Source organism: Cyprinus carpio, unplaced genomic scaffold (assembly GCF_018340385.1).
Source record: "Cyprinus carpio isolate SPL01 unplaced genomic scaffold, ASM1834038v1 S000006515, whole genome shotgun sequence".
NCBI lineage: Eukaryota > Metazoa > Chordata > Actinopteri > Cypriniformes > Cyprinidae > Cyprinus > Cyprinus carpio.
In genome coordinates this window covers 37,847-64,728 of record NW_024879183.1, presented here as the reverse complement: position 1 = coordinate 64,728, position 26,882 = coordinate 37,847, and the positions used below count along the sequence as shown (strand labels likewise).

Sequence of the window (26,882 nt, the reverse complement as noted above, 5' to 3'; positions counted from 1 at the left end):
GGAATATCCCTGGTCAGCTTTTGTTGTTCATAGCTCACATATACAAGATGTCATTCCAATGTGTGTGATGTAGTACCACAAAAAGGAAAACGTCTCATCTTTTTATGTGGCTGCTCATTCTGGAAACAATCCAAGCCTCTTGTGTCTGCTGTCACGTGTTTTCCAGTCTGCAGTTGCTGGATTTGAAACTGAAACTAAGAGTGAAAGTGCAGATTGTTGTTTGCTCAGTCAATAGGAGGAGCTCAAATCAGAGACCAGGGACCGCCCCTAACTCACTCTCGGCCAATCAGCATCCAGAGTCTGGAGCGGAGGGTGTGTCTAAGAGACACTGGTAGAATATCAGGAAGCTACGACATGAACACATCTCAGACTGAAGTTAGACTGGAGTGAACTGAACAAACAGGTAAGGGACGTCCCTTCATTCAGATCATTCTAGCACTTGTGCTGCTCTTATAACTGCAAACAATACAATGTGCAGTGTTTCACAGTCAGCAGCAGATTCTTCACGTTTGTGTTTGCTCCTGCAGTTGATCATGTGTGACCCTGTGTCTTGAGATTGTGTGGGGGATTTAACTTTAGCACTCAATGAGTGTGTGTGTGTGTGTGTGTGTGTGTGTGTGTGTGTGTGAACTCTACAGACTGACTTATCTTGATAGATGTTCTGGGGGCTGTTTCATAAAAGACAGCTTAATGTGGATCATGGATCCACAATGACAAACAGAGAATATTTGTGCTGTTTAATGCATTTGAGACATTGTGTTTTCTTCAGTGCATAACTGACACGTCACAGGTATATTCTTCATCTCTAAATGTTAGAAAGTCATGCAGATAAATCAATTCTGCTGTCAGGATTGGGCGAGGCTGACGCATGCGCGCTGAACAGATGGAGCTCAATAGAATAATAGCTCAATCATTCTGAATAAAATACGCATTCTGCTCAAATATTTGTTGTTGGACATTAGATGTGACACATGTAGAATTTTATTTCTACATATAAGTGTGTTTTTATGATAGCAGTAACTGTGTATCAAATGTAAGCTGGCTAATACAGCCCTAATTACAAGCTCAAATGAGTTAATGTGTATTCATCTTATCATATAAAATATAGTCTGTTTTATATTATTTATTTTACTTTTTAATTTAGTGTTTTTAATGCTTTAAAGGGCAATTTTATATTTTTATGTTCTACTAATAACCATAAAGTACTTCTGTCATAAACCGGAGAGAGCGTGGCTAGAAACTGCTGATCAACTGAATGCACATGTAGCAGCATGATACAATGCTTTCAAAGTCATTATATCTTGGGCACAATACATTAAATACTGTCGGTTTTAGCCTGTATTTTGATTTGTTTAGGTTGCATTTTTTGTATGCTTGTATTTTAGGCCTGATAAAGTAAAATAACAGTATGTGAGAGAGTCAGTGGTAATATCGATGTGTTTCTGTTGATCAGTGTTAGAGGAGCTCATCTTAACCTGACCGTTATCCTGCTCCAGACCAGGGTTAGTGTACCAGCATAAGATACCACACTCACTGAGCTTGAGCTATGCTCATTCTGCTTTATGAAACCAAATCAAGTGACAATAAGTCAGACTACCTGAAATAAGCCTGGTTCCCTTTCAAGGGAACTTCGAACTGCGTCCTCTAGGGGTCGCTATGGGGAACACCTCGTCGTGACCCGTGTCTGAAGCATACAAATGAAAAAACACCAACGAGTTGGCCGGCGACAGCCTCTGACGTCACTACCGGTGCGACTATAAAACAGGCACCGGGAAAACACGTCATTCTCTTCTTCGTCTTCACTGACTGTTTTGTTTGAAGCGTGCATCTGAAAGAACCGGTAAGAGCGCTCTTTCTCTGTCTATCATGGTGACTACTAGCAAGCGTTTAGACAATGTATGCATCCGTGTCGGCATTATTTGACACCCGATGACACACACGATCTTTACGTGATTTGTTTGGGTAAAGAGCACGCACGTGATGTCTTTGAGGAGGCAATCTGCGTGCATTGCGAGCGTTTTTTCAAGGAAAAAGCTCCGCTCTCGTTCGTCTCTCTTTCCGAAAAAAAAAAATAAAATAAATAAAAAAGGCAGCCATCTGCTTCCCGCGGTTCAGGACCCGCCCCTGCTGAGGCACGGAGGAGAATGAGCTTGTGAGAATTTCAGGTGGATCTGTCTGAATGGTTTAAAGAGGGACTTTCCCTTTCGGGCTCATAATGGCGTCGGACGAGAGAGAGCCTCGGGGGGATGATGTTATATCTTTAACACTTTCTGATACTGAGGTTAGTGCTCTGCTGGGTTTTTTACCCAGGAAAAGCAGGAGATATTTGAGGATGGTGAAGAAGCTGAGGCTGAGCCTTCTCAATTCTCCTGCTCTGCGTATGTAGAGCTGTTGGAGTTTATGGATCGCGCCTCGATGAGCGTTATCTTTCCGACCATAGCCCTCCAGCTCAGGTGAGCCTTCCATTTCTGCCTCATCTCCATACTGAGATCGAAAGGAAATGAAAGAGGCCGTTTTCTTCTCGCATCCATCGGTTTCGGCATAAGAGTTTTGCCGACATCGAGGCGATGCGCGAAAACGGCTATGAGAGACATCCTCTCTTAATCTCCCTCCTTGCCATCTAAGCCCCTTCAAGCAATGCATCTTGCTTAAATGGCAGGGCATACGCAGCAGCAGGTCAGGCTGTGGCTTTATTACAAAATAAATGCTTCAAGCATATCAGACTGATCTGCTGAGAGACCTGGATAGAGGCGAAGGCCTTTTTCCTGATCAGGTAGCTGAGCTGTGCCGCACCACAGGCCTCTCTCTGTGCTACCAAGCAGGCCGCCTCTGCCAAGCGCAGGACTATGGCGGCCATGGTGGTGGCGGAGAGACATCTGTGGATGAACCTGGCAGACATCGGGAAGAAAGAAAAGGCTTTCTTCTCGATGCTCAGGTTTCGCCTTCTGAACTTTTCGGTATTTCCGTTGAGACGGTGATCGAGAAGTTCGGGGAGACGAAGGCGCACTCCGCTGCTTTCAGATCCTTCGTTGCACGAAGGTCCAGGTCTGAGCCCGAACAACATAGGGGTCCTGGCCTGTCTCGATCTGAGGATCAAAGACGGGCACAGAAGGCTAGTGTTGCGACTCACGCTCCTCCCCCACCTGCGGGCAGGGTTAAGAGGAATTGTTGGTCACAAGGAGGGTAAGCAGAACCTAAGGGATGTGATCCAGATGAGGCAGCGTTCTCGTCTGAGTCAGAGTGATACTGAGGTATCTACTCGTTCCCTTTAGGGATTTTTAACTTCTGCTTTTATCCTCCCCTTCCTAATTCCCCTGTAACCACCAGCTCTCCACCTGATCGAGGTTAGGTGGAAACCTCTAACGCATAACAGTCTCCTATGCTGGACCTATAATGTATTTTGGCTGGTTCTATGTTCTTAGCAACCACCTTACTGATGGTCCGGACTAAAAGGAGGCGCCCCTTGAGCGGGGCTCCAGCGCAGGAGGGTGGGAGTATAAAAATAACCCTTTCTGTATATACTTATGTGTAAGTTGCTGGTGGTTATATCTACTAATAAACTCTGTGAGTTTCCTTTGCAGTGCTCAGTTACAGTGTTTACTAAACACTCGTCAGCACCAGCCATCCGGCTTCATGTTCCGGTATTAGGCGGCTGAGATCACAGGTTTCTGCGGGAGCCTCCTTGATCATCAGGCCTGGCACAGCACTGCAGGGAATTTCATGGATGTCCGGCCAGGTCACCCTGAGGGGTCTCCTGGCCGCTTAGGTGCTGTCGCATCCAGCGGGAAGTGAAGGTGGCAGTTACAGAAGTCTTCTTGTATATGCTGCCTCAGGTGATGCCCCCCTCGCTAGAGGTTTATAAAATTTGAGCTTGCCTCTCCCGTGCGGTTCAGCGCCTCTGCGATGCTTAGGAACCTTTAGGTACACACGCTAAGCTCTGTGTACTTTCTGAAAACCACATGGTGGTCAGTGTGCACGTGAACACTTTGCGCACTTTCTAAAAATCCACATATTGGTAAGTGTGCACGCAAGACTCTGCGCACTTTCTGAAATCCTGTATGGTAAGGGTACGCGCTCCGCCTCGTTCCCTTTCTTGAGATGATTAGACCTTGGTTCCTTGGGCTCCATTCAGCCAGTGTGTATTTGTTTATACACTTCAAGCATCGCTTCCCTCAACATGAGGGGCTATTCGGGCGATTCTCGTGGTAGTTTAGCAGCGCTCCCCTTTTCCAAGAAGGGTCGCCTATGAGCGTGCTACTCTGGATTCAGGAGTTCTCCTCTCATATGAGACTGAGTTCACTGTTTTTCCCCAGAGCGCTCCAGCATTATTTCCACAGATCGAGTTGATGACTCTCAAACATACTTTTTTGAGATGCACCATTCCATCTATGAGCTGCTCTATCAGAGTGCCACGAGAGCCCTTCCCTAGAACAGTATTTGAAAATCCATGATATGGTAAGTGTGCATGTGAAGTCTTTGCACACTTTCTGAAATCCACACTGTGGTAAGTTCGCACGCTAGTACTCTGCGTTCTTTCTAAAATCCTATATGGTGAGGGCTTCGCGCGGTTTGCTTCGTGCCCTTTTCTTGAGTTGGTAAAAGCCCCGTTCATCTTGGGCGCCACTCCACCCATGTATCCTCGGATACCTATCTAAACAGGGTGTTGCTACTGGAGATCTGTTGAGACAGCTCCTTCAACAAGCTTTTGCGGAAGCAAGCTGTAGCCCCTGTGTGACAGGCAAGACTTAGTATAAAATGCTAGGTTCCTAGCCGTATCCCTTTAAAGGAATCTTTCCTGATTCCAAGCCTTTAGCTCTACCACCGGGCCGAGGCCCTAACAATTAAGTTGGGTATGTAGCTTAGGCCTTTGGCCGTAAGGGGTATTGTCACAGACAGCCGTCTAAACGTCCCGGGGGCAACTCCCATTGAAATGGTAGAGTTGGTACTTAGTGTTCGCCATGATTCTGGCCTGCACTCCCCTCAGCATGGCGGCGTGGGTATACTGTTCCCCATAGGGACCCATAGAGGACGCACTTCGAAGTTCCCTTGAAAGGGAACGTCTCAGGTTACGAATGTAACCATGGTTCCCTGAGTAGGGAACGAGACACTGCGTCCTCTAGCTCCCTGCCATGCTTCGGACGCAAGCTTCAAACGAAGAAGTGAATGACGTGTTTTCCCGGTGCCTGTTTTATAGTCGCACCGGTAGTGACGTCAGAGGCTGTCGCCGGCCAACTCATTGGTGTTTTTTCATTTGTATGCTTCAGACACGGGTCACGACGAGGTGTTCCCCATAGCGACCCCTAGAGGATGCAGTGTCTCGTTCCCTACTCAGGGAACCATGGTTACATTCGTAACCTGAGATGTTTATTTGGCAAACTTGTTTTATGAAACGGCCCCCTGACCATGTTTTATTAGAGCTTCAATGGTCTTTGTTTATGTGACATGATTAACTTGTGTTGTACCTCTCTAGTAAACCAGCATCAACTAAACTCAGTCTGGTTCTAGTCTGTAGAAACCAGCATTAGCTAAACCCAGTCTGGTTCTAGTCTGTAGAAACCAGCATTAGCTAAACCCAGTCTGGTTCTAGTCTGTAGAAGCCAGCATCAGCTAAACCCAGTCTGGTTCTAGTCTGTAGAAGCCAGCATCGGCTAAACCCAGTCTGGTTCTAGTCTTTAGGGGACGATGGTTACATTCTGTACATTCTATCTAGTCTGTAGAAGCCAGCATCGGCTAAACCCAGTCTGGTTCTCCCTACTCAGGGAACCATTGTTATATTCTGTGTATGGTTCTAGTCTGTAGCTGGGCACACTCAAATCTGACAGTGTCTCTATGTGTCTTACTCAGCCTGCTTGTGTGAAAGTGTGTTGTATTTGACACAAACAGAGGAAAGGCTGCTCGTGTGGGGAGTTACTGTACTGTGTAATGCAGGATTATTGGAGTAATTATTGAAGTGAAATGTGTTTGGGTCTCCAGTGAGCATGGACAAACCAGTGTGCTTGATTGACACGGCGTCCGATGGGAAGCTGTGTGTCCAGCAGTCAGCGCTGCAGGTTCTGGAGCAGATCCAGCAGCCCGTGGTGGTGGTGGCCGTGGTGGGTCTCTACCGCACCGGGAAGTCCTACCTGATGAATCGACTGGCAGGGAAGCAAACAGGTCAGCAGTACTGATGTCATCCAAACGCTCGTGCCCTTCAGATGAATGCATGCAAGTCATTGTGGGGTTTCTGGTGTGTGGTTATCAGGGTTTGCACTGGGCAGCACAATCGAGTCCAAGACGAAGGGCATCTGGATGTGGTGCGTGCCTCACCCCACTAAACCAGGAACCACTCTGGTGCTGCTGGACACCGAGGGACTCGGGGACGTGGACAAGGTGAAGTAACAAATTTAACAAATTACTAGTGCCCAAGGGTCCAATAACACTTTCACTTCGGCAGCAGAGATAACCTTAAAGACCAGATGTAAAATGAATGTATTTAATGTAAAATTAATTTCTGATGTCCCCGGGGTGTGTACATGAAGTGTTATCTCAAAATACCACACAGTGGATCCCTGCAAGGGCCTCAAATACAGGCCCTAGCCCGGCCCTTGTTCAGAATTATCGTCCAAGTCCGACCCGACCCCGCCTTTATCCCCGCTTCTCCCAAAACAGACTATACTACGGTTTTAGCTATTAAAGTAGTTCAGTTTTGTAATGGCAAAGTGATTATATTTCCTTTAGTTAATTTAGAAAAATGTTTGGAGCATTTTTTGGTTATTAAATATAAGTTTACATTTAGTAATTTAGTCATTTAGCAAACACTTTTATCCGAAGAGACTTACAAATGAGGACAATAGAAGCAATCCAAATCAACAAAAGAGTATATATAGCCAAGGACCTACAGCCATCCTCCGCGGTGGACAGCCAAGGTTTCAGGAGTTTATCAAACACGCTCGACACAAAATATAGAAAATCCCATCACAGCCATACTTTGTCAAACAATATTACCAGCTCATAATCCCCAAAACATGAGTGTCTGAGAGTTCATTCTTCTTTTAGTTGTTAAAAGTGGACAAACTAAACTGAAACTTATTACTGGGTCTGATTATTTTTTGCTTGTTATGAAAACTGAAAACGCAGTTTATTTTCATTTTAAAGTTGATAGCTAATCTACGAGGTAGTTAGGTTATAGCATAGAGAATGTTAGAAAAATAATGATGTTTATTTGTTACCTCATACCTCTTAGCAACAGTTATGATTAGAGGATAAAGAAAAGAGGCCAGGATATGATGTGGTAATGTAATGTTCAGTGTTAGATTATATCATGCTCTTTACCTGTCTGTGCGCCTTCTCTTTCTCTCCCCTTGTGCTTTTCCTTCCTTCTTTCTGTGTTCCCTCTCTTCTCCCGGTAGTCTTACCTCTCTCTGTCTCAGTGTATACACACATGCAGACATAGGTGTTTTACTTCTTAGGGTTCAAATGGTGAAAGGAACTTGAGGAATGAATAAGGAACTGAGAGTGTTTGGTGACGAGAGATAACGGGGTTCATTTATTAACATTCAGCCACTGTTTAATAAACACTTATGGCACTTTTTTCAAAATCTTCATTTGTCTTTTTTTTTTATTTTATTTAAATATCACAATAAATATTTTATCGTGGACTTCATACCGTGATATTATTGCATCATGAAATTTTGTTGTCGTTTCACCCTATTGCATAGTATTACAGATAGTCAATCTGAAATGGTGACTGTGCAATAACAGCTGTCAACCAGCTCGGTATTTTCCAAGTGCATTTTTTATTTTGGTCGTGCATTTAGCATGTTGTTGGCTTTTGAGAATGGAATGGACAGATGTTTTCAGTCTAGTGCTAGCTTGCTAGTTTTCAGTAAAGTGGAGGCGTTGACATCTCAACCTGCTTAAATAGAGCAGTAGATGTTATAGCCTGTAGTTGTGTGAGCACCTTTCATGGAGTTGAATGTAAATGCAAATTCAAGGCTATTTCCAGTTTATTATTCTAACTTCACAAATGTGTTTCTGCATCTTAGGGGGACCCGAAGCATGACACAAACATCTTCTGTCTGGCTGTGTTACTGAGCAGCACTCTGGTCTACAACAGTCGAGGGACGATCGACAACAGGGCTATAGAGGAGCTGCAGTATCCTTCTGAAGATCCCCTAGATTAGAATTTATTTCTTTATTAATTCATTCATTTATTTGTTTATTTGCAAAAGAAAGAGATGGTTCAGATGTTTACCACCATTTCACACAGGAAAACGTGCAAATGTGCTTGCTTTGTGAATGCTTTATATAAAAAGTTTTTTATATAGTTACATGTACTCCAATGTTAAAACATGACTGGCAGAAGTTAATTAATTTTAATTGCAATATTCAATTATGCAGTTTTTGGCAACTAAACCCTCTTTTATCTCTAAACCTAACAATTTCTTATTTGTATAAGTATACACAATATAAAGGAAAAAAACACACGATAGACAGGCAAGTGTAATCACAATAACTTACTCCAAAAGTGACAACAAGCAGTACCAAAGTAGTCCAAACATAGTTTAATTTGAAGTGCTGTCTGGTGCTATACAACAGTATAGAGTAATGTATAGAGTAGTGTTACACGATATACTGGTACTGAAAAAGGTATCACAATCCCTGCTTTTAAAATCAGTATGATTCCTCATTTTACTAGTACTGGTTCTTTAAAGGCAGGCGTACACAGTGCGATTTTTGCTGTCGTATGAGCTTGAAAGAATTTTTTTTCCTCTCGGGAGAAAATCGCAGATGCTTGCATGGTCACCGCTTGTACCGTGTGAGAATAATTACGGGCCGATCCGAGAACGTTACGAGCACCTCCCGATAATTTTCAAACATGTCAATTTCAAACCAGACAATTTGGCGATCCATCTGAAGTTGACCAATCCGAAGATGACAAAAACCACATATTATGTATTTAAATAGTCTATATAGTAATTTTAGTTTAACTATACAGCTCTATTTTTTTTATTTGTTATTCCGAATTGTGACAAATTTGCCGTTCAGCTTCATGAATGAATATAGGCTACCTGTTGTATTTCCTGCAAAACGAGCAGAAATTCAGAAATATCCTTCTCACCTCGAGTTGTTTATGAAGGACAGAAAGACCATGCTTTTCTCTTCTTTTCAGTCATTCTCTTTGCCATGTCTTCATTTCTTTTTTTTTTTTTGGACATCACAAGCCATAGCTGCCACAAAGAAAACTATTTCGTCTTCACAATCCATATTTTTATGAATGGCGTGAAAATGCTTATGTTAGAGTTTGTAAAATCATAGTAAATCCATGTCGTGTGTGACTGCCTCCGTACGATTTTCGGATAAACTCAATTGTGATGTGCGAGGGCTCATGACGTTCTGACCTTCAGAATCGTGCCGTGTACGCCCGCCTTAAGAGTGACAGCAGTTAAATAAGAGCCGTATTTCCTGAGCTGTGGCAGCAGGGCAGAGTGTGTGCAGCGCTCTGCTTCACTCCCTGCAGGCACACTGGCCACGCCAACTTTATATATCCACACAATGCAGGACTGGCTAACTGTATTGACAAGACAAGAAACATGCATGAATAAGAAAATAAAGCATGGGATGTGCTTGATGTTAAAAAGAGTTATTAAGCACAATAAACTCAGTACAGTGGCACACACTTCAGAAATGAGTAAGCTCTTTTTTTTGCCAGGAGCCAAAGGTTCTGTGGAAATGTAGGGTATTTCCTGACGATATCTCCCAAGGTTAACATGTAAAGCATGAAAAGCAGTGGTCCTAGTCCTAAGCCTTGTGATACTACATACTGTACTTGATGCAACTGATACAACCACGATGTTAAGAGCAGGTCATTTGTAACTCTGATGAGAGCAGTCTCCATACTATGATACGGTCTAAATCCTGACTGGAAAACCTCATAGAAACCATTTTTCCCAAAAAAGGAACATTTACATTTAGTCATTTAGCAGACGATTTTATCCAAAGCGACTTACAAATGAGGACAATAGAAGCAATCTTCTATTTCTAACAAAAGAGCAACAATACGTAAGTGCTAATGACAAGTCTCGGTTAGCCTAACGCAGTACATGTAGCAAGGTATATATATATATATATATATATATATATATATATATATATATATATATATATATATATATATATATACACACACACACACATACAAAGAAAAACAAGTAGATAGGATACAAAAAATAGAAAGCTAGTGTCTTTTTTTTATTAAAAAAAGACATAGATAAAGTAGAATTAAAATAGAGTAGAAAGTGCTAGAGTTAGAGGGTCAAATAAAGATGGAACAGATGTGTTTATAGTCGCTTCTTGAAGATGGCTAAGGACTGCTGGGATTGAGTTGGGCAGGTCATTCCAGCAGGAGGGAACATTTAATTTAAAGTCTGTGAAAGTGTTTTCACTTTGAGATGGCTTCTAAAGCTTATAGAAGTAATGAATTTAGGTAAAGGGGTGCAGAGCCAGTGGTGGTTTTGGAGGCAAACATCAATGCCTTGAATTTTATGCGAGCAGCTATTGGTAGCCAGTGGAGATTGATAAACAGAGGTGTGACGTGTATTCTTTTCGGCTCATTAAAAATTAATCTTGCTGCCGCATTCTGGATTAATTGTAGAGGTTTGATAGAACTGGCTTGAAGACCTGCTAAGAGAGCGTTGCAATAGTCTAGCCTGGACAGAACAAGAGCTTGAACAAGGAGTTGTGCAGCATGTTCTGAAAGAAAAGGGCCTGATCTTCTTGATGTTGAATAAAGCAAATCAAATAAAGCAGGACCGGACAGTTTTAGCAATGTGGTCTGAGAAAGTTAGCTGATCATCAATCACAACTCCAAGGTTTCTGGCTGTTTTTGAAGGAGTTAAGCCTGTGTTATACTTTCCGCGTGAGCAATCTGGATGCATACACTCACAGCGCGGACGTTGACTACTTGTATTTATACTACAGTTCTGTCTTAGCCAGGTTTAGTTGAAGGTGGTGGTCCTTCATCCAGAAAAGAAAAGTTCAAGAAAAGTCTGTTAGACAAGCTGAGATATGAGCAGCTACCGTCGGATCATCAAAATGGAATGAGAGTAGAGTTGAGTGTCATCAGCATAAACAGACATAGACGTACGTGGAGGTCACTGAGATTTTGAGTGACACATATTACATACAAATAAGTGGCAGTAACAGATACAATATGGATAGACCGTGTTAAGAGTTATAAGTAGTCCTGAGGTCCTGATATAAGACTATATGGGTAGAGCGGTGTCTAAAATGTCATTGAAGAGTGTCACAGAGCTACATGAAGGAATATTAAAAAGTGGCAGTGCAAGTACAATAAAAGTAAACATAAGAGCAGCATGTATTCTGGTTTTAGATGAAGGATAGCTGGTTGTTAAGCAGTCTGATGGCTTGTTCTTCAGTCTGGTTGTCCGTGATCGGATGGATCGTAAGCGTCTGCCTGATGGCAGTGTGGCAAACAGGTGATGAGCCACCTGTCCTCGCTCGAGCAGCGCGTCTGATAGATGTCATGTAAGGCTGGGAGTTTGTGTCCAGTGATGAGCTCTGCTGTTCTCACCACTCGCTTTGGGTCAGAAGAAGAGCAGTCGCCGTACCATACAGTGATGCAGCTGGTCAGGATGCTCTCTATAGTGCAGCGGTAGAGATCTGACATGATGTTAGAGGAGATGCCAAACCTCTTCAGCCTCTGCAGGAAGTAGAGACGCTGACGGGCTGTTCTCACTACGGTCTCTGAGTGTAGGCTCCAGGAAAGATCCTCAGAGAAGTGAATGCCTCGGAATTTGTAGCTCTTAACTGTCTCTACTATCTCTCCATTGATGTGAATGGGAACGTGACCCTCTCTCTGTGACTTCCTGTAGTCCACGATCATCTCCTTGGTCTTGCTGACGTTTTGAGAGAGATTGTTATCAGCACACCATGCTGTGAGTGCATTAACCTCATCTCTGTAGTATGTCTCATCGCCATAAGTGATGAGTCCTAGGATAGTTGTATCGTCAGCAAATTTGAGGATGATGTTGGAGCTATGCTTAGCAGAGCAGTCATAAGTGAATAGGGAGTACAAGAGAGGACTGAGTACACATCCCTGTGGGGCGCCAGTGCTGAGTGTTAGTAAGGAGGATATGTGATTGCCAATTCTAACCACCTGGGGTCTGCCGGTCAGGAAGTCCAGGACAAACTGTAATGGGTCCAAGGTGTCAGGCAGAGAGGAGCAGATGTGGGATTTGACTAGCCGTTCGAAGCACTTCATGATGACTGATGTCAGTGCTACAGGGCAGTAGTCATTCAGGCAGGAGACAGTTGTTTTTTGGGAACAGGGATGATGGTGGTTTGCTTGAAGCATGTGGAGATCACTGTTAGTCTCAAGGAGAGGTTGAAGATGGTGAAGACATCTGCTAACTGGACAGCGCAGGTCCTCGGGACACGTCCGTGTATGCCATCTGGACCTGGAGCTTTCTGGCCGTTGACTCTCTTGAAGGCCTTACTCACTTCGAGTGTGGTTAAAACCAAAGGGCAGGTGTCAAGGTCAGCAGGTATTTTCACAGCAGGGAATGTGCTGCATGTCTCAAAGCGAGCAGAGAATGTATTGAGCTCATTCGGTAAGGAGGCAGACAAAGACCCAACACTGCTTTTCCTTCAGTGATCTTGATGGGTAAAACTGTTTAAAGTAATGTAATCACCTGGTTTTAGACAGGTTTCTGTCAAACAGAGCATATCTAGGTTATGAGCCATGATTGTATCATTTACAAAAAGCACTTTTGTAGAAAGGGATCTAATATTCATTAAGCCAAGGTTATTTATTTGTTTATCTTAAATATGTTTCGTATTAGTAGAAAATCAATTCAATTATTGCCCTTAAATTGGTTTGGGTATTTTTGTATTTGCTAGATCAGTGAGCAGGCACAGTCTCTATAGTATGATATCTAGGTGAAAGGTTCTCTGTTTTCATTTCCAGAGAGATTTCCTGGAACCAGAGGACCAAAGTGTCTTCATACTGCCTGCATTTAAACAGAGATTGCTGATCCATCATACAGGCATCCAAGGATATTAATATTTTTTCAAAAGTGACAGACCATTAGCATTATACGTAATTTGTGTATTTGGAAAACAAAATAGGTGACAAGACACAGCCTTGTGGGACCCCAGTATTTAAAATGATGCTACTATATTTAAAACCATTAACTGAGTGTGGACACTGTTCCTGAACTGATACCTGAGCTCTCTCCATCATCGTGTTGAGTCTCTGCCACGCTGCCCTTGCATTTCTCTGGTGAACATCTCCATCTTATCTTTATAACAGTGCTTGGCAAACTTGGTTTTAGTATTGCATTATTGTCTGATATTTACATATGCACCAGATATGTAAGTTTGTTAACATAGCAACTGTTTAAGAGACAGCATTATTATAGTTCTCTGCAATGTGTACAAATACTAATGGAATCGTGTTGGACAGTCACTTTGTGTTCATACCTAAACAAACTGTCAGATATGTTACTGAACTAACAGAGTGCATCAAGGTCAAATCACCAGACGAGGATGCTGATGATTCAAATGAGTTTGTGAAGTTCTTCCCTAGTTTCATCTGGGCAGTGAGGGACTTTACCCTGGAGCGAAAGATTGATGGCAAAGATGCAACAGAGAATGATTATCTAGAGTTTGCTCTGAAGCTGAAACATGGTAATCTTAAATATGACACAAAGATTATTTTAAGAGCCCTTGCGATTACTATCACAATGAGCTCTTGTTATGAGTTTTTCCAAACTTCATCGTTTATCAACAGATCTTTCTTACACTTACATCACTTATTCTGGTTCTATTTAAGATCCAAGTTTTGGATGTAGTGCAGTTTGTTTAAATGGACTAAAAAAAAAAGACATATCAGTTTCAAATCAGTTTTTCCACTACCAAAAATGATAGCATGGGATGCAACTTTAAGCTCATTTAAAAGTTTCTTAAAAGGATTTAAGCTGGAAATCTCCTAGTCAACATATCTACTCCCTGAACCAGTGTTGTTCATCCACAGCAGATTGTGTTCTCCCTGTTACAACTCTAGATCAGTGGTTCTCAATTCCAGTCCTTGCGACCCCCTGCTCTGCACATTTTGTATGTATTTCTTACACTTCAGATATTTATTCTATTAGCCCCTAAATGCTTTACAAAGTGTACATCACAGGATATTTTGCCAAGATTCCTGTCAGAAGGGAGTGCATATTAATTTAAAGGGCATTAAAGTGTGTAAGATATTAATTAGGGCTCAAGCCTGGAGGGCGAGAGCCCTATTGTTTTCCTTAGGATTATTTTTTATTATTATTATTATTATTATTTTTTTTTTTTTTTTCCAACGTCTCGGGGGCTTTTGGGGCCCTTAACATACTCGAAAACTCTTGAAAATTGGCACACACATTGGAACCTGCGGCCATTAGGGCCAGGCAGAGACTGATACACGGGCGTGGCACAGGGGCTCTACAGCGCCCCCTGGAATATGGAGGGCCATATATCATACATACTTGCACGTAGACGTATGAAACTCGGTACACATATAGATCTCATCAAGCCAAACAACGTTCGTACTGCATGTCATAGGCTCCGCCCAACAGGAAGTTGGCTATTTAGGGTTTAGTATTCTTATTTTTCGTCAAAGTTGTGGGGGCTTTTGGGGCCCTTAACATGCTCAAAAACTCTTGAAAATTTGCACACACCTTAGAATCTGTGGCCATTAGGAGGCTGCAGAGGCTGAGACCCGGGCGTGGCACTGGCGCTCTACGGCGCCCCCTGGAACACAGTCAGAAATGTTGATGTATAGTTCAAACATACTTGCACGTATTCATATGAAACTTAGTACACATATAGATCTCATTGTGCCGAACAACTTTCGTATTGCATGTCATAGGCTCCGCCCAACAGGAAGTCAGCTATTTAGAGCTATGTAAAAAGTGCATGCTCTGGAATTTGATATACTTGTCATAGGTTTTTTTACCCGATTGCCACCAAACTTGGTCAACATGATCTCAAGACATTGGGGATGCAAAATTGCCAGGGGATTTTTGATATCTCGAATGGTTTGCTTGTGGCGAGGCGTTGAAATTATGGCGAGAAATGAGAAACAAGAAGTGTCTAATAACATCCACATACATTTCCTGATTTTAATTAAACTTCATCAATTTGTTCGTTGTATGATGCCGATCGCATATATGTGACTATTAGGAGTCAAAATTATAGCGCCACCAACTGGCAGCAGGAAGTGTGTCATTTTCAAAATGCTTTGAATTCAGCATCTTATTTTTACTCAATTTGCTTCCAAACTTCATCAGAATAATGACAAAACACGGCCCATGTAAAACTGTTGAGGGGATATTGATATCTAATATAGTGTTGCCATGGCAACATATGAAACTGGAATATTTTTCTGTATAATATATTCTGATTTTGAGGCAGATAACATGCTTAGAATTTCATGAAACTCAGAACACATATCAGTGTTAATGATAGCTAGACACTGGCAAAAGGTCATAAGAGGGCGTGGAGGAGGGACTCTATAGCGCCACCTTTTGTCAAAAGTGGGGGGCTTAGTTTTAGCTACAGACACCAAACTCGGTACATATATTGTTCTTATTAAGACGGACAACTTTCTAATTTACAGTCATTAGCTACGACCAACAGGAAGTCGGCCTATTTTGATTTGAATATGGATTTTTGGCTCTGTGTGAGGAATGTATGTGTGGTGAGACTTTCATTGTCTGAGAGAAAATGCGCCTCTGCAGGAGCAATTCCCGGGACTGAGAGGGAGGAGTCTCGCTTAGTTTCACTTTTAAATCGGTTAAAAATACAACTAAATAAATCAGTTTAATTCACACTGACAAGCTAAACCAACATATCTTATTATTAGCGGGTCAGGGCTTATTAATAATTGATGTCTGGCCAGAGAACAGAGAGATAGACGAGAGATAAATCACAGCTCCGAACAGCGCGTGCAGCATACCTGTCAACATTTGGATAACGAAATCCGGGAGACTCCGGGGGGCGGGGCGGGGGAGTGTTTGCGGGGGCGGGGCTCGACAGATGGGGGTTGGGTTTGGGGCGGGTCAGAAGCCAGTTAAATACACATAAAACATAATTATAATAAGAATTATTGTGATAATAATGAGACTTATTCATGTTTCTTTTTTATTTATCTTTATTATAACAAATTTTATATTACATAAAAGGAAACACTGTGGTGCATGTGGAACATGTACTTCAAGTCCATGAAATTTTTTGTTACATGGAAACACCTTCATGTTAAATACATGAAGTACAGTACTTCGTGTATTTAACATGAAGGTGTTTCCTTGTGTTTCTTACATCTAGAATTATAATTGTAAGTAGCAGACTTTGCTGTTAAAAGTACCCCTCTGGAGGGAGTGATAAAGTTTGAAATCGCGGGTGTGCCCCTTTGTGCCTCCATAGCGCGATTGTGCCGTTGGGATTTATTGTGCTGCGTTATGTCGTTTTTCCCTCCGACCAACTGTTGTTATATTTGCAGCTATATTTAGTTTTTTTCGCCGTAGCACCACCTGAGCTTTCTAATGCCATTTTTAGTGACGCTTGATTCAAATTCCCCCGTCTACCTGCGCAGATATCAACTGCGCAACAGAGCTGTAGGTTGCCAGGTTGAGGTCACAAATGGGTTCAAAATTGTATGATGTATCTATTGTGTGAGTAGGATACGTTTCATACAAGATCTGACAACTGGACAACCTTGGAATAATGTATTGACGGTATGAGGTAATGTTATGAGGTAAAGGCCATACAAATTACGGGAGTTTCCCGGGAGAAATAACAAAACGGGAGGGGGGCGGGAGATGGGTGTGAAATACGGGAGACTCCCGGGAAAAACGGGAGTGTTGACAGGTATGGCGTGCAGTCTCAACGAGCTCACAACAAACGAGTTTATTCTTGTTTAAGACCTTTTAAAAATAAAATATTACGGCGATTGCACACAATCCACCCATTAGAACACACCAAGAGCTAAATTCAGATGTTTGTGAGCTGTTAACATGTTAAAATGAAATATTTGCTGCAGCCTGTCTGACAGCGCGAGACGTCTGAACACTTGAAGGGAAAAAAGTGTACATACAGAAACTACAGCCTTTTACATTAAAACACTGCGGCGATTCAACAGAAAACAATTAGAAGAACATATTATAGAGATGAAAATGAGTGTTTATGAGTGCTTATGAGATTTTCTTTGTCTAAGGGCTGAACATCACATCGATTGCTCTGCGCTCCAGAACACGGTGATGGTTTTTTTCGGCGAGAACGGACAAATAAATACACATTTAATTCACACTGACAAGCTGAACCAACATATGTTATTATTACCGGCTCAGATCTCATTAATAATTGATGTCTGGCCAGAACAGTGAGAAAGACCAGAGAGAAATCAACGCTGCATCAGCGCGTGCAGTCTCACCACGAGCTCACAATAAAAGCATTTTTATAGTTTTTAAGAGCTTTTTAAAATAAAATATTACCGCGAATGCACACCAATCCACCCATTAGAACACAACAAGAGCTAAATTCAGGTATTTGTGAGCTGTTTGATTGTGAAAAGTGAAAGGACTATTTGACAGCGCGAGACTGTCTAAGGGCAGAATAACATCGATCTCTCGAGCTCCAGAGGACGCTGATTCTGGCAAGAACGAACAAATCAAGAACAAGGTTATTTCAAAAAGACATAATAGCTTGGCGAATATAAACGAAAACAGTCACGTGAACATAAACAGTTGAGAAATAAATCTGAAGTGTATCATGATACTAGATTTGAATATTAAAGTGACTGCATTTACCAGCTGCTTTCTGTCTTTAATTTTAATCTATAAAAACAGAAAATCATTCGTCTTGGCTGCTTTTTTTGTATGTATTCATGTATTTGTTATTATTATTATTTATTTATTTATTTTTGCTCTAACAAGAATTAATCTATATTTAATTAAATCGATGACATGTTATTTTACATTTGATTTGTCCATTTCTGCATCTAAACACCTATAAACCTAAAACATGCTCTATTAAACTATTGTTAGCAATTTCTTTATCGTCCAGTTTAACTGGTGTACACACTTTTATTTTCATAATAAATTTGTTTTTTTTTTTTAGATAATAGACAGTTACAGTGGTCTATAATAAATATTAACAGGTTTTGTTCAAGCTGCTTAAAATGTTTGAAGTAGGCTCATTTTTTTAAATGTAAATCCTAAAAAAAAAAAAAAAAAAAAAAAAAAAAACAAACAAAAAAATAAATAAAACTGGGAAACAGCCATATTTACGATAAGGTGCTTAACCTATAGAAAAATAAAACTATGAATTAAATTAGTGTTTAATTTTTAGTAATGACCATTTTTGTTGTCATAAAAACCTTCTTCTTTACAATACAGAATAACAATTGTCAATAGTAAATATTATGAAAACAATAACTGTTGTATTTTTCATCATTATATAGTTTTATGTATTATAATTGTAAAAACAAAACAAATTTAGCAACTCACATAGTAATCATTCAACACTGCTTAAAAATGTAAGTTGAAAATTAAACTCATGGTTAAGCATGAAATAAGATACAGAATCAGTAAATTCGATTTTAATGTGGGTATATTATCAGTAAACTAATCATTAAATATTTATAATCAATCAAAAAACATTGGCCCCTTTCATAATGTTGTTCAAAAATGAAGGGCACAATGCTAATGTTGTCCACTCGATGGCGCCACAGGACAGCAAATACTTCAAGATCTGTTCAAAGACTTGAAAATTTTTCAGTTTATGTAAATAAATCAAAAATGCATATACATTCATTCTTTTTTCATAAACTTTAAGAAAGCCCAATATAGTAGTTATGCAAAAACTATCATCTCCGAAATACCATTACGTTTTTATCTTATTTTAATAGTATTGACAACATATTTCTCAAGTTATCACGCATTACTGAAAAAGTGAAGAAGGGACACTATATTTGTTATCTATTTTCATGTTGTGCGTATAATAATTTACTTGAAAAGAGACACGTCCATTGTTTAACTGCATCATCTACACAAACCATTGTGCTTGGACCCCTTATGATCACCTGGAGTTAAACCACATTGTTTCAGTTACCTTCTGTGTCTTTGGCCACAACGCTTCAGTGACAGGAATGTGAAATAGCAAACAGGGGAACAAATAAAAGGCATGACTTTATTTGCATCCAGCTAGCCAACTCTATTACAGATGTTCCACAGCCAAGAATAGAAAATAGCAAGGGTTCGAATAAATAGTTTATTAATCATTTAATTTCACTTTCTTAATGAATATTGTTCTGTGTATGTGATTTCAAAGTCTTGATGCTTCGGATTAACCCGTTAATTGCCGTATCCCTTAAAATCTGAGTGCCAGAGGGTTATTGTAAATGCATGTGCCCGCTGGGCACAGTTTACCTGATGCCACCGGGGTGGCGTTTGTGCTGATGGCTTGAGCCCCCCATCGCTGCTTGCAGCTATATTTTAAATTGTATTTATTTGCACAGGTGTATATAATGTCACTTCTCTAGTTGCGAGCTCCGAGTAAACTTTGCAGTTTTTCGTTTGATTTACTTGTTTTTTTGTTGTTCTACGTGTTGGATGTTGTTTGTATAACTGTCTACGACAGACACACGCTTCTAAACATTGGTTCCTACGTTGCGGAACGCAAACCGGACTTTGAGTTCTTGAACGCTGGCGCTTTGTTTTCAGACACGGCATCAGAGCCCTTTGTCTGGGCTGCGCGGGCGCGACCGAGGAAACGCCGCCGGAAAAGAGGGTAGAGAGCCGGTGTCCTTGTCAGACTCAGACGTCGTCCCCTCCGACCTCCTCTCCCATCCATTTTGCTAGCTAACGTTCAGTCACTGGACAACAAACTTTGCGAACGGCGGGCACGTATCTCATACCAACGAGAAACAAGGGACTGCTGCATTATTTGCCTCACAGAAGCCTGGATGTCTGCAGTGGTTCCAGACTCAGCCATCGAGCTTACGGGGTTCTCCGTGCACCGCTCGGACAGAACGAAAGAGCTCACAGGGAAAAGCAGAGGTGGGGGCGTTTGTTTCTTTATCAACAACTCGTGGTGTGATGAGAGGAACCTACACTCTATTAAATCCTTCTGCTCCCCTGATCTGGAAATTCATATGCTTCTGTGTCGACCATTCTGGCTACCGATGGAATTTACAGCGGTCAAAATCATAGCTGTTTACATTCCTCCTCAAGCCAACACAGACCAGGCACTCAAGGAACTGTATGGGAATATAAGTGAGCAGGAAACCGCGTACCCAGATGCAGGGTTTATTGTTATGGGGGACTTTAACAAAGCCAACTTCAGAACAATAGCTCCGAAATATTTTCAACACATCACCATCAACACGCGTGGTGATCGTGTACTGGACCACTGCTACTCTCCTTTTCGGGACGCCTACAAATCTCTTCCACGCCCACCTTTCGGCAAATCAGATCACTCTTCCATTCTGCTGCTGCCTGCTTATAGGCAGAAACTGAAACGGGAAGCACCCGCCCTCAGGACAATTCAATGCTGGTCGGACCAATCAGACGCTATACTACAAGACTGTGGACTGGGACATGTTCCGGGCAGCGTCTGATGACGACATAGAGGCGTACTCAGAAACTGTAACGTGTTTCATCAGGAAGTGTGTAGAAGATGTAGTGCCGACAAAAACAATCCACATCTACCCCAACCAAAAACCGTGGATTAATAGCGATGTTCGAGCAGCCTTGTCAGCGCGGACATCCGCTTTTAAATCCGGAAACGCTGATGATCGCAAACAAGCCAGTTAGGATCTCAGGAAATCCATCAGAGCCGCAAAAAGACAATACAAAAACAAAGTTGAAAAACAATTTCACACCAACGATGCAAGAGGCATGTGGCAGGGAATCAATAACATCACAGACTTTAAAGGGAACAAACCAGCTACTGTGAACATTGCCGCCTCTCTACCGGACGAGCTGAATATGCTTTTATGCTCGTTTCGAGGCTCACAACACTGCCCACACAGAGAGCGCTACCGCAGCTGCTGCAGAAGATGTGAGTGCACTCTCCGTCTCTGTCGTGGATGTAACCCGATCCTTCCGACGGGTGAATATCCGCAAGACTGCGGGTCCTGATGGCATCCCAGGCCGTGTGCTCCGAGCATGCGCATTCCAACTAGCCGGTGTTTTTACAGACATTTTCAACCTCTCTCTCTGTATGTCTGTGGTTCCCTCGTGCTTCAAAAAATCCACCATTGTGCCCATACCAAAGAAAAATAAAATCACATGCTTGAATGACTGGAGGCCTGTTGCTCTCACACCCATCTTCAGTAAGTGTTTTGAGAGACTCGTCAGAGATTACATCTGCTCTGTGCTGCCTGCCTCACTGGATCCGCTACAATTTGCATATCGTAGCAACCGTTCTACAGACGATGCTATTGCTTTCACCCTACACACTGCTCTCTCCCACCTGGAAAATAAGAACACCTATGTGAGAATGCTGTTTGTGGACTACAGCTCAGCATTTAACACCATAGTGCCTGCCACACTTGTTGGGAAGCTCCAGACTCTGGGACTAAACAGATCTCTGTGCAGCTGGATCCTGGACTTCCTGACAGGCAGAAGCCAGGTGGTCAGAATGGGCAACAACACTTCATCCCCGCTGACCCTCAATACTGGTGCTCCTCAGGGCTGTGTCCTCAGCCCGCTCCTGTACTCCCTGTACACACATGACTGTACAGCCACACACAGCTCCAACGTCATCATCAAATTCGCTGATGACACAACGGTGATAGGCCTGATCACCGACAACGATGAGATGGCCTACAGAGAGGAGGTGAGCACCCTGACTAATTGGTCTTGTCGATGTTGAGTGAGAGGTGGTTCTCTTGACACCAAGGAGCTGGTGGTGGATTTCAGGAGACAGAGCAGGGAACACACACCCATCACCATCGACAAGACACCTGTGGAGCGGGTAAGCAGCTTCAAGTTCCTCGGCGTTAACATCAGTGAGGATCTCACCTGGTCTACACACACTGATGCATTGATTGATGAGGAAGATAAATGAATACCTTTTCTTCCTGAGATGGCTGAGGAAGTTTGGAATGAGCCCCAGCATCCTCAGAACATTCTACATCTGCACTATAGAGAACATCCTGACTGGCTGCATCACTGCCTGGTTTGGAAACAGCACCGCTGGCAACCGCAAAGCTCTGAAAAGGGTCGTGCAAACTGCCAGCCACATTGTTGGAGGTGAGCTTCCCTCCCTCCAGGACATCTACACCAGGCGGTGTATAAGGAAATCCCAGAGGATCATCAGTGACTCCAGCCATCCTTCCCACAGACTGCTCTCTCTGCTGCCCTCAGGAAGACGTCTCCGCAGCATCCGATCCCGCACTAGCCGACTGAGGGATAGCTTTTTCCCTCAGGCTATCCGACTTATGAAACAGTCTGAACTAATACACCCTACAGCATACTCCACAATATGGTATGCCACACACTGCACTTTAACTTTGACAGTTCAACACCGAACTATTTAACACAATAATCTACCTGCTACCACTGGATTCCATCCAATGCACATCCATAACATTTCTGTATCCACGTACACTCTGTTGCACCTTAGCATATTTTCATGCGTATATATGTCTACATAATGTGGAATGTGTACATTCTGTGTATAGTGTATAATGTGTAGTGCTAACTGTATGTATGTACATATTGCGTAAAATGTGTAGTGCTAACTGTAAGTATGTCCAATAGTACACTGTGTGTACTGACTATATGTATGTGCATATTGCATATTTTCACCTGTTGAAGTCTGTATGGTTATATGTTAACTGTTTCTGCAATTTCTGGTGCACGCTCCCAAGAATTTCACTCACCAAGGCACATGTGCTGTGGTGATGTGACAATAAAAGTGACTTGACTTGACTTGACTTAGTAAGTTTCGTCTGTGTGTGGAGACACTGCAGGCCGCTGCATAGTGGAAATCAGTGAACGAATGTTCCGTAGTGAAGTAAACTTCAACAGATTTCCCCTGCAATGAACACTGTGCAGGGACCATGTCATTGGGAACACAGTTAAGCTTTCTTACAATGAGCTAGTTATCTGAATTAGGTGTGTTAAATGAGGGAGACATGCAAAATATGCAGAGCGGAGGTACACGAGGACTGGAATTTGGAACCACTGCTCTAGATCAGGGCTGCCCAAAACTTCTGGAAGGCCACTGTCTTGAAAAATTTAGCTCCAACTTGCCTCAACACACCTGCCTGGAAGTTTCTAATGTGTCTAGTAAGACCTTGATTAGATGTACAGATGTGTTTAATTGAAGTTGGAGCTAATCTCTGCAGAACACTGGCCCTCCAAGAGCAGGATTGGACACCTAGATAATAGCATAAATTTATAATACACGGTGGATGGAAAGGGTTCAGAATGGAGAAAAACTAAATGTCCAGTGACAATGTGCCCCAGAAGAGTAGCTAAATCAGCTACACTCTGCTCAAAGGACAGACACAGTTTTTTTTAACTTTACAAAACTCTAGAACTGAGAAAAGCTACAGCTTGTGTTCATCTCTTCTAGGAGCAGCAAGAAAAGTGATGGAGTACAACCTTCCCAGGGAGTGCATCCAAAAATTCTTCCCCTCCAGGACGTGCTTCACGTTCCCGTTTCCAACCGCCCCAGAGAACGTGTCTCGTCTGGAGAGATTGGATCCTGCTGACCTATCCACTGAGTTCCTGGTGGTTACAGCACGTTTCTGCAAGTTTGTCTTTGACAAGAGTGAAGTGAAGAAGCTGAAAGATGGATATACAGTCACTGGCAGAGGTGATTCAGAAGGACATGTGAAGAGCTTGCGTATGTGCTTTCAGTGGAATATCTGTTGCTCAATCACTTTGTTTGACTTCTTTCCTTCTTTTTTAAAAGTTCTGGGTCATCTAGCAAAAACATACGTAGACACCATCGCCAGTGGAGCTGTGCCGTGTCTGGAGAATGCTGTGATCGCCATGGCACTGATTGAGAATCAAGCTGCGGTGAAGGAGGGGCTTGAGGTGTACCAGAGTGGAATGGAGAAGCTGAAGAAGTCCTTCCCTCTGGAACTGAAGGTTGTGTCCTCAGAACACCAACGTCTCAGCGGCATGGCAACACAGACCTTCATGACTCGATCTTTCAGGGACACTGACGGGAAGCACCTGAAATCTCTAGAGGTTAGCTGGATCTCTCTCTGAAGAGCTGCTTTGAGCTTACTAATAGAGAGATCTTCTTTCAGAGTAGTGAATGAGATCTGGACATTCTCACTGATTTGATCTTCTCTATGTCATTCTGTGCTGGCAGTGGTTTTCCAAATAAACAAGTCAGACCAAATAGCAAGCCCCAAGTCATCAAAGAACTGAAACACTGTCTGTATGTTTTTCAGGAAAAAGTTAATGAACTCTTTGATGGATACCTGTGCCAAAATGAGCAAGCTTCAAAGAAAAGATGCGAGGATCTCTTGTCATTCCTCTCAGCAACAATGAATGAAAACCTCAAACAGGGCATCTATGCTAAATCTGGTGGCTATGATCTCTTCTGCAAGGATCTGGAGGACATTGTGAAGAAATACAACAGCCAGACCAATAAAGAAGTCAAGGTCTTGTCTATATTTATTTATGACATTTTAAAACATTGTGCTTTGATATAGCTTCTAAGCTCTCTGTTTGTGTGTGTCGACAGGCTGAAGCGGTCCTTAAGGTGTTTCTGAAGCAGAAGTCTGTGGATTCTAAAGCTATTCTGCAGGCCGACAAAAAACTGACTGAGAAGGAAAAAAAGATTAAAGGTAGGAGTTCCCCATTCTCACATTCTGACCAGGTTACTTGTGAAAGAAGTGCTCAAAGGTTTAGGTGATAAACTTCAAAAGCAACAAGTAGCAATACATGGTAGAAGCAGTTTCAAGGGTCCATGAATAATTTTGCTTTCAGAAAACAGATAATAACTGCAGTCCTGGGTGTAGATTTCAGGAGGATATTCGTGCCATTATCATCATGAATCAAGAACCGTGTGATTCAGGCCAATTCCTCTAACTCTTCAGGCTCTGTTTTAATGCTTCTAAGACAGGTGTAACTTAGAACCTGAATGTTACATTCAGTATTTTATTAACTCAAACAAGCGCTCCATGAACGAAAACAAAGACTTAAGCAGAAGTGTAATGAATAATTTAAAATATTTTACCTTGTAGTTTATATCTGCCTTACAGTTAAATAGACTGTTAATCTCATGGTTTGAGTCTTTTCTCTATCTGTAAAGCATCTCTTTCCTTCCTCTTCTTTTTGTCAATGACCAGAGGAAACAGAGAAAGCCATACTCCTGGAGCAGGAAATCAAAGCTAAAGAGGAGCAGCAGCGACAGTTACTAGAGAGAATGGAAGCAGAAAAACAGAGTAATGAAGAGAGGATGAGACAGATGAAGGAGAAGATGGATGAGGAGATGAGGCTTCAGAGAGAGGAGGCCGAGCGTGCCATGGACAGCAAACTGAGGGAGCAGGCCGCTCTGCTGGAGAAGGGCTTTAAGGAGAAGGCTGACAGGATGAGCCAGGAGATGGAAGAGTTCAAGAGACAGAACGCTGAAGCTGAGAGTAATAGAGCTCGAGAGTTTGCAGAGCTGTTGGAGAACTCCAACAAGAGACATGAGGAGTCTATGGCTATGATGATGCAGCAGCACAGAGAACAGATGAATGCTTTACAGAAGCAGATGAGTGCGCGCCCTCCGGGTGGATGCTGCATCTTGTGAAATGCATTAACTCTGTAAAATGATTCTGTACCTCTACATATAACAGCATTGAAAGTATTGTTCATGTTTCCTATTTAATATTGTAAAGCTGTATTGTGTAAGGATCCACTCAGATTGGGCAAATCCAATTGGCAGGGAAAAGTATAATGCATGTAGGTCTTTTACTTGCCATTCTGCAAAGTTCATTTAATTTATCAGTTCGATTTTAGTCTAGCTCCATGTTCAATTGGACTCCAAATTCAAGTGATCATTAAATTTAGGCAATATTTCTAATTTTAAAAAACTGATCACAAATATTGATTGTTTATTAATTTAGATATTTGATTTATTCTGGAAATCTAATACTTTAAATTATTCCTTCATTGATGACCCAGTGTCACTTAGAAATTCACTTGACCAATGGTGAAACGCACCAGTTCTGGTCTTACACTGCAAAAAACTGAATCTTGACAAGTCAAAAAATCTTGAAATTAGGCAATAAATCTTTTTTTTTTTCTTTCAAGACAAATGAACTAGCCTAGAATATAAAGTAAATGAATATTTTGCTTGTTTAGAGAAAATACGACTTGAATTTTCTTGCTTAGAAAAATGCTAATTCAAATGATTTTTTTCAATTAATTAATCAACTTTTTAAAGTGAACATTGTTTAACACATTACTTCCTGAAACAAGAAATTTCAAGTCATATATCCTTATTTTAAGAACACCATGTTTAATTAAAAAAATGATAATTAATTTTTTTTTAAATAAAGTAATTTTTCTTTTACATCACTTAACTTTTGAACTAAATGAGAACAAGAACTGCAGATCAGAAAAGTATAACATTTTATTTGATACTGACAAAGTCAATTTTTATTGAGATAACTTCTTGTACACCAAACAGTATCCAGTATAAATCTCCAAAATTTAATGCGTAGGGTTTTTTTTCTTCTTTTGTTTGTTTGTTTTGTTGGTTTGTATACATAAAATTAAATTTGAGTTTGGATCCTTAAAATAAAAAAGATTCTATTAGATCCATGCAGTCATTTAGTAAAATGGGAATTACAATGTAAAATAAATAAAACAAGATGCCAATAAACTGCA

General features: G+C 41.7%; 1 protein-coding gene across 1 annotated transcript; it reads left to right on the top strand.

The window, feature by feature from the left end:
• The first annotated feature begins 317 nt into the window (after window positions 1-317).
• On the top strand, window positions 318-26,882 carry LOC109059446 (guanylate-binding protein 1-like). The gene is made up of 10 exons (XM_042754432.1): window positions 318-403; window positions 5,974-6,153; window positions 6,242-6,369; window positions 8,025-8,134; window positions 13,499-13,689; window positions 23,620-23,862; window positions 23,962-24,242; window positions 24,452-24,664; window positions 24,748-24,850; window positions 25,355-26,882. The coding sequence occupies exons 2-10, from the start codon at window positions 5,979-5,981 to the stop codon at window positions 25,798-25,800; spliced, it is 1,890 nt and encodes a 629-aa protein (XP_042610366.1). The 5' UTR covers window positions 318-403; window positions 5,974-5,978; the 3' UTR covers window positions 25,801-26,882.

What these genes read in the sequence shown, in the direction of transcription:
- LOC109059446 (XM_042754432.1), top strand. Translation starts at nt 5,979, where the DNA reads ATGGACAAACCAGTGTGCTTGATTGACACGGCGTCCGATGGGAAGCTG. An exon ending in AGGGCTATAGAGGAGCTGCA is followed by an intron (nt 8,135 to 13,498) that starts GTATCCTTCTGA and finishes ACAAACTGTCAG; the next exon opens with ATATGTTACTGAACTAACAG. An exon ending in TGCTCTGAAGCTGAAACATG is followed by an intron (nt 13,690 to 23,619) that starts GTAATCTTAAAT and finishes CATCTCTTCTAG; the next exon opens with GAGCAGCAAGAAAAGTGATG.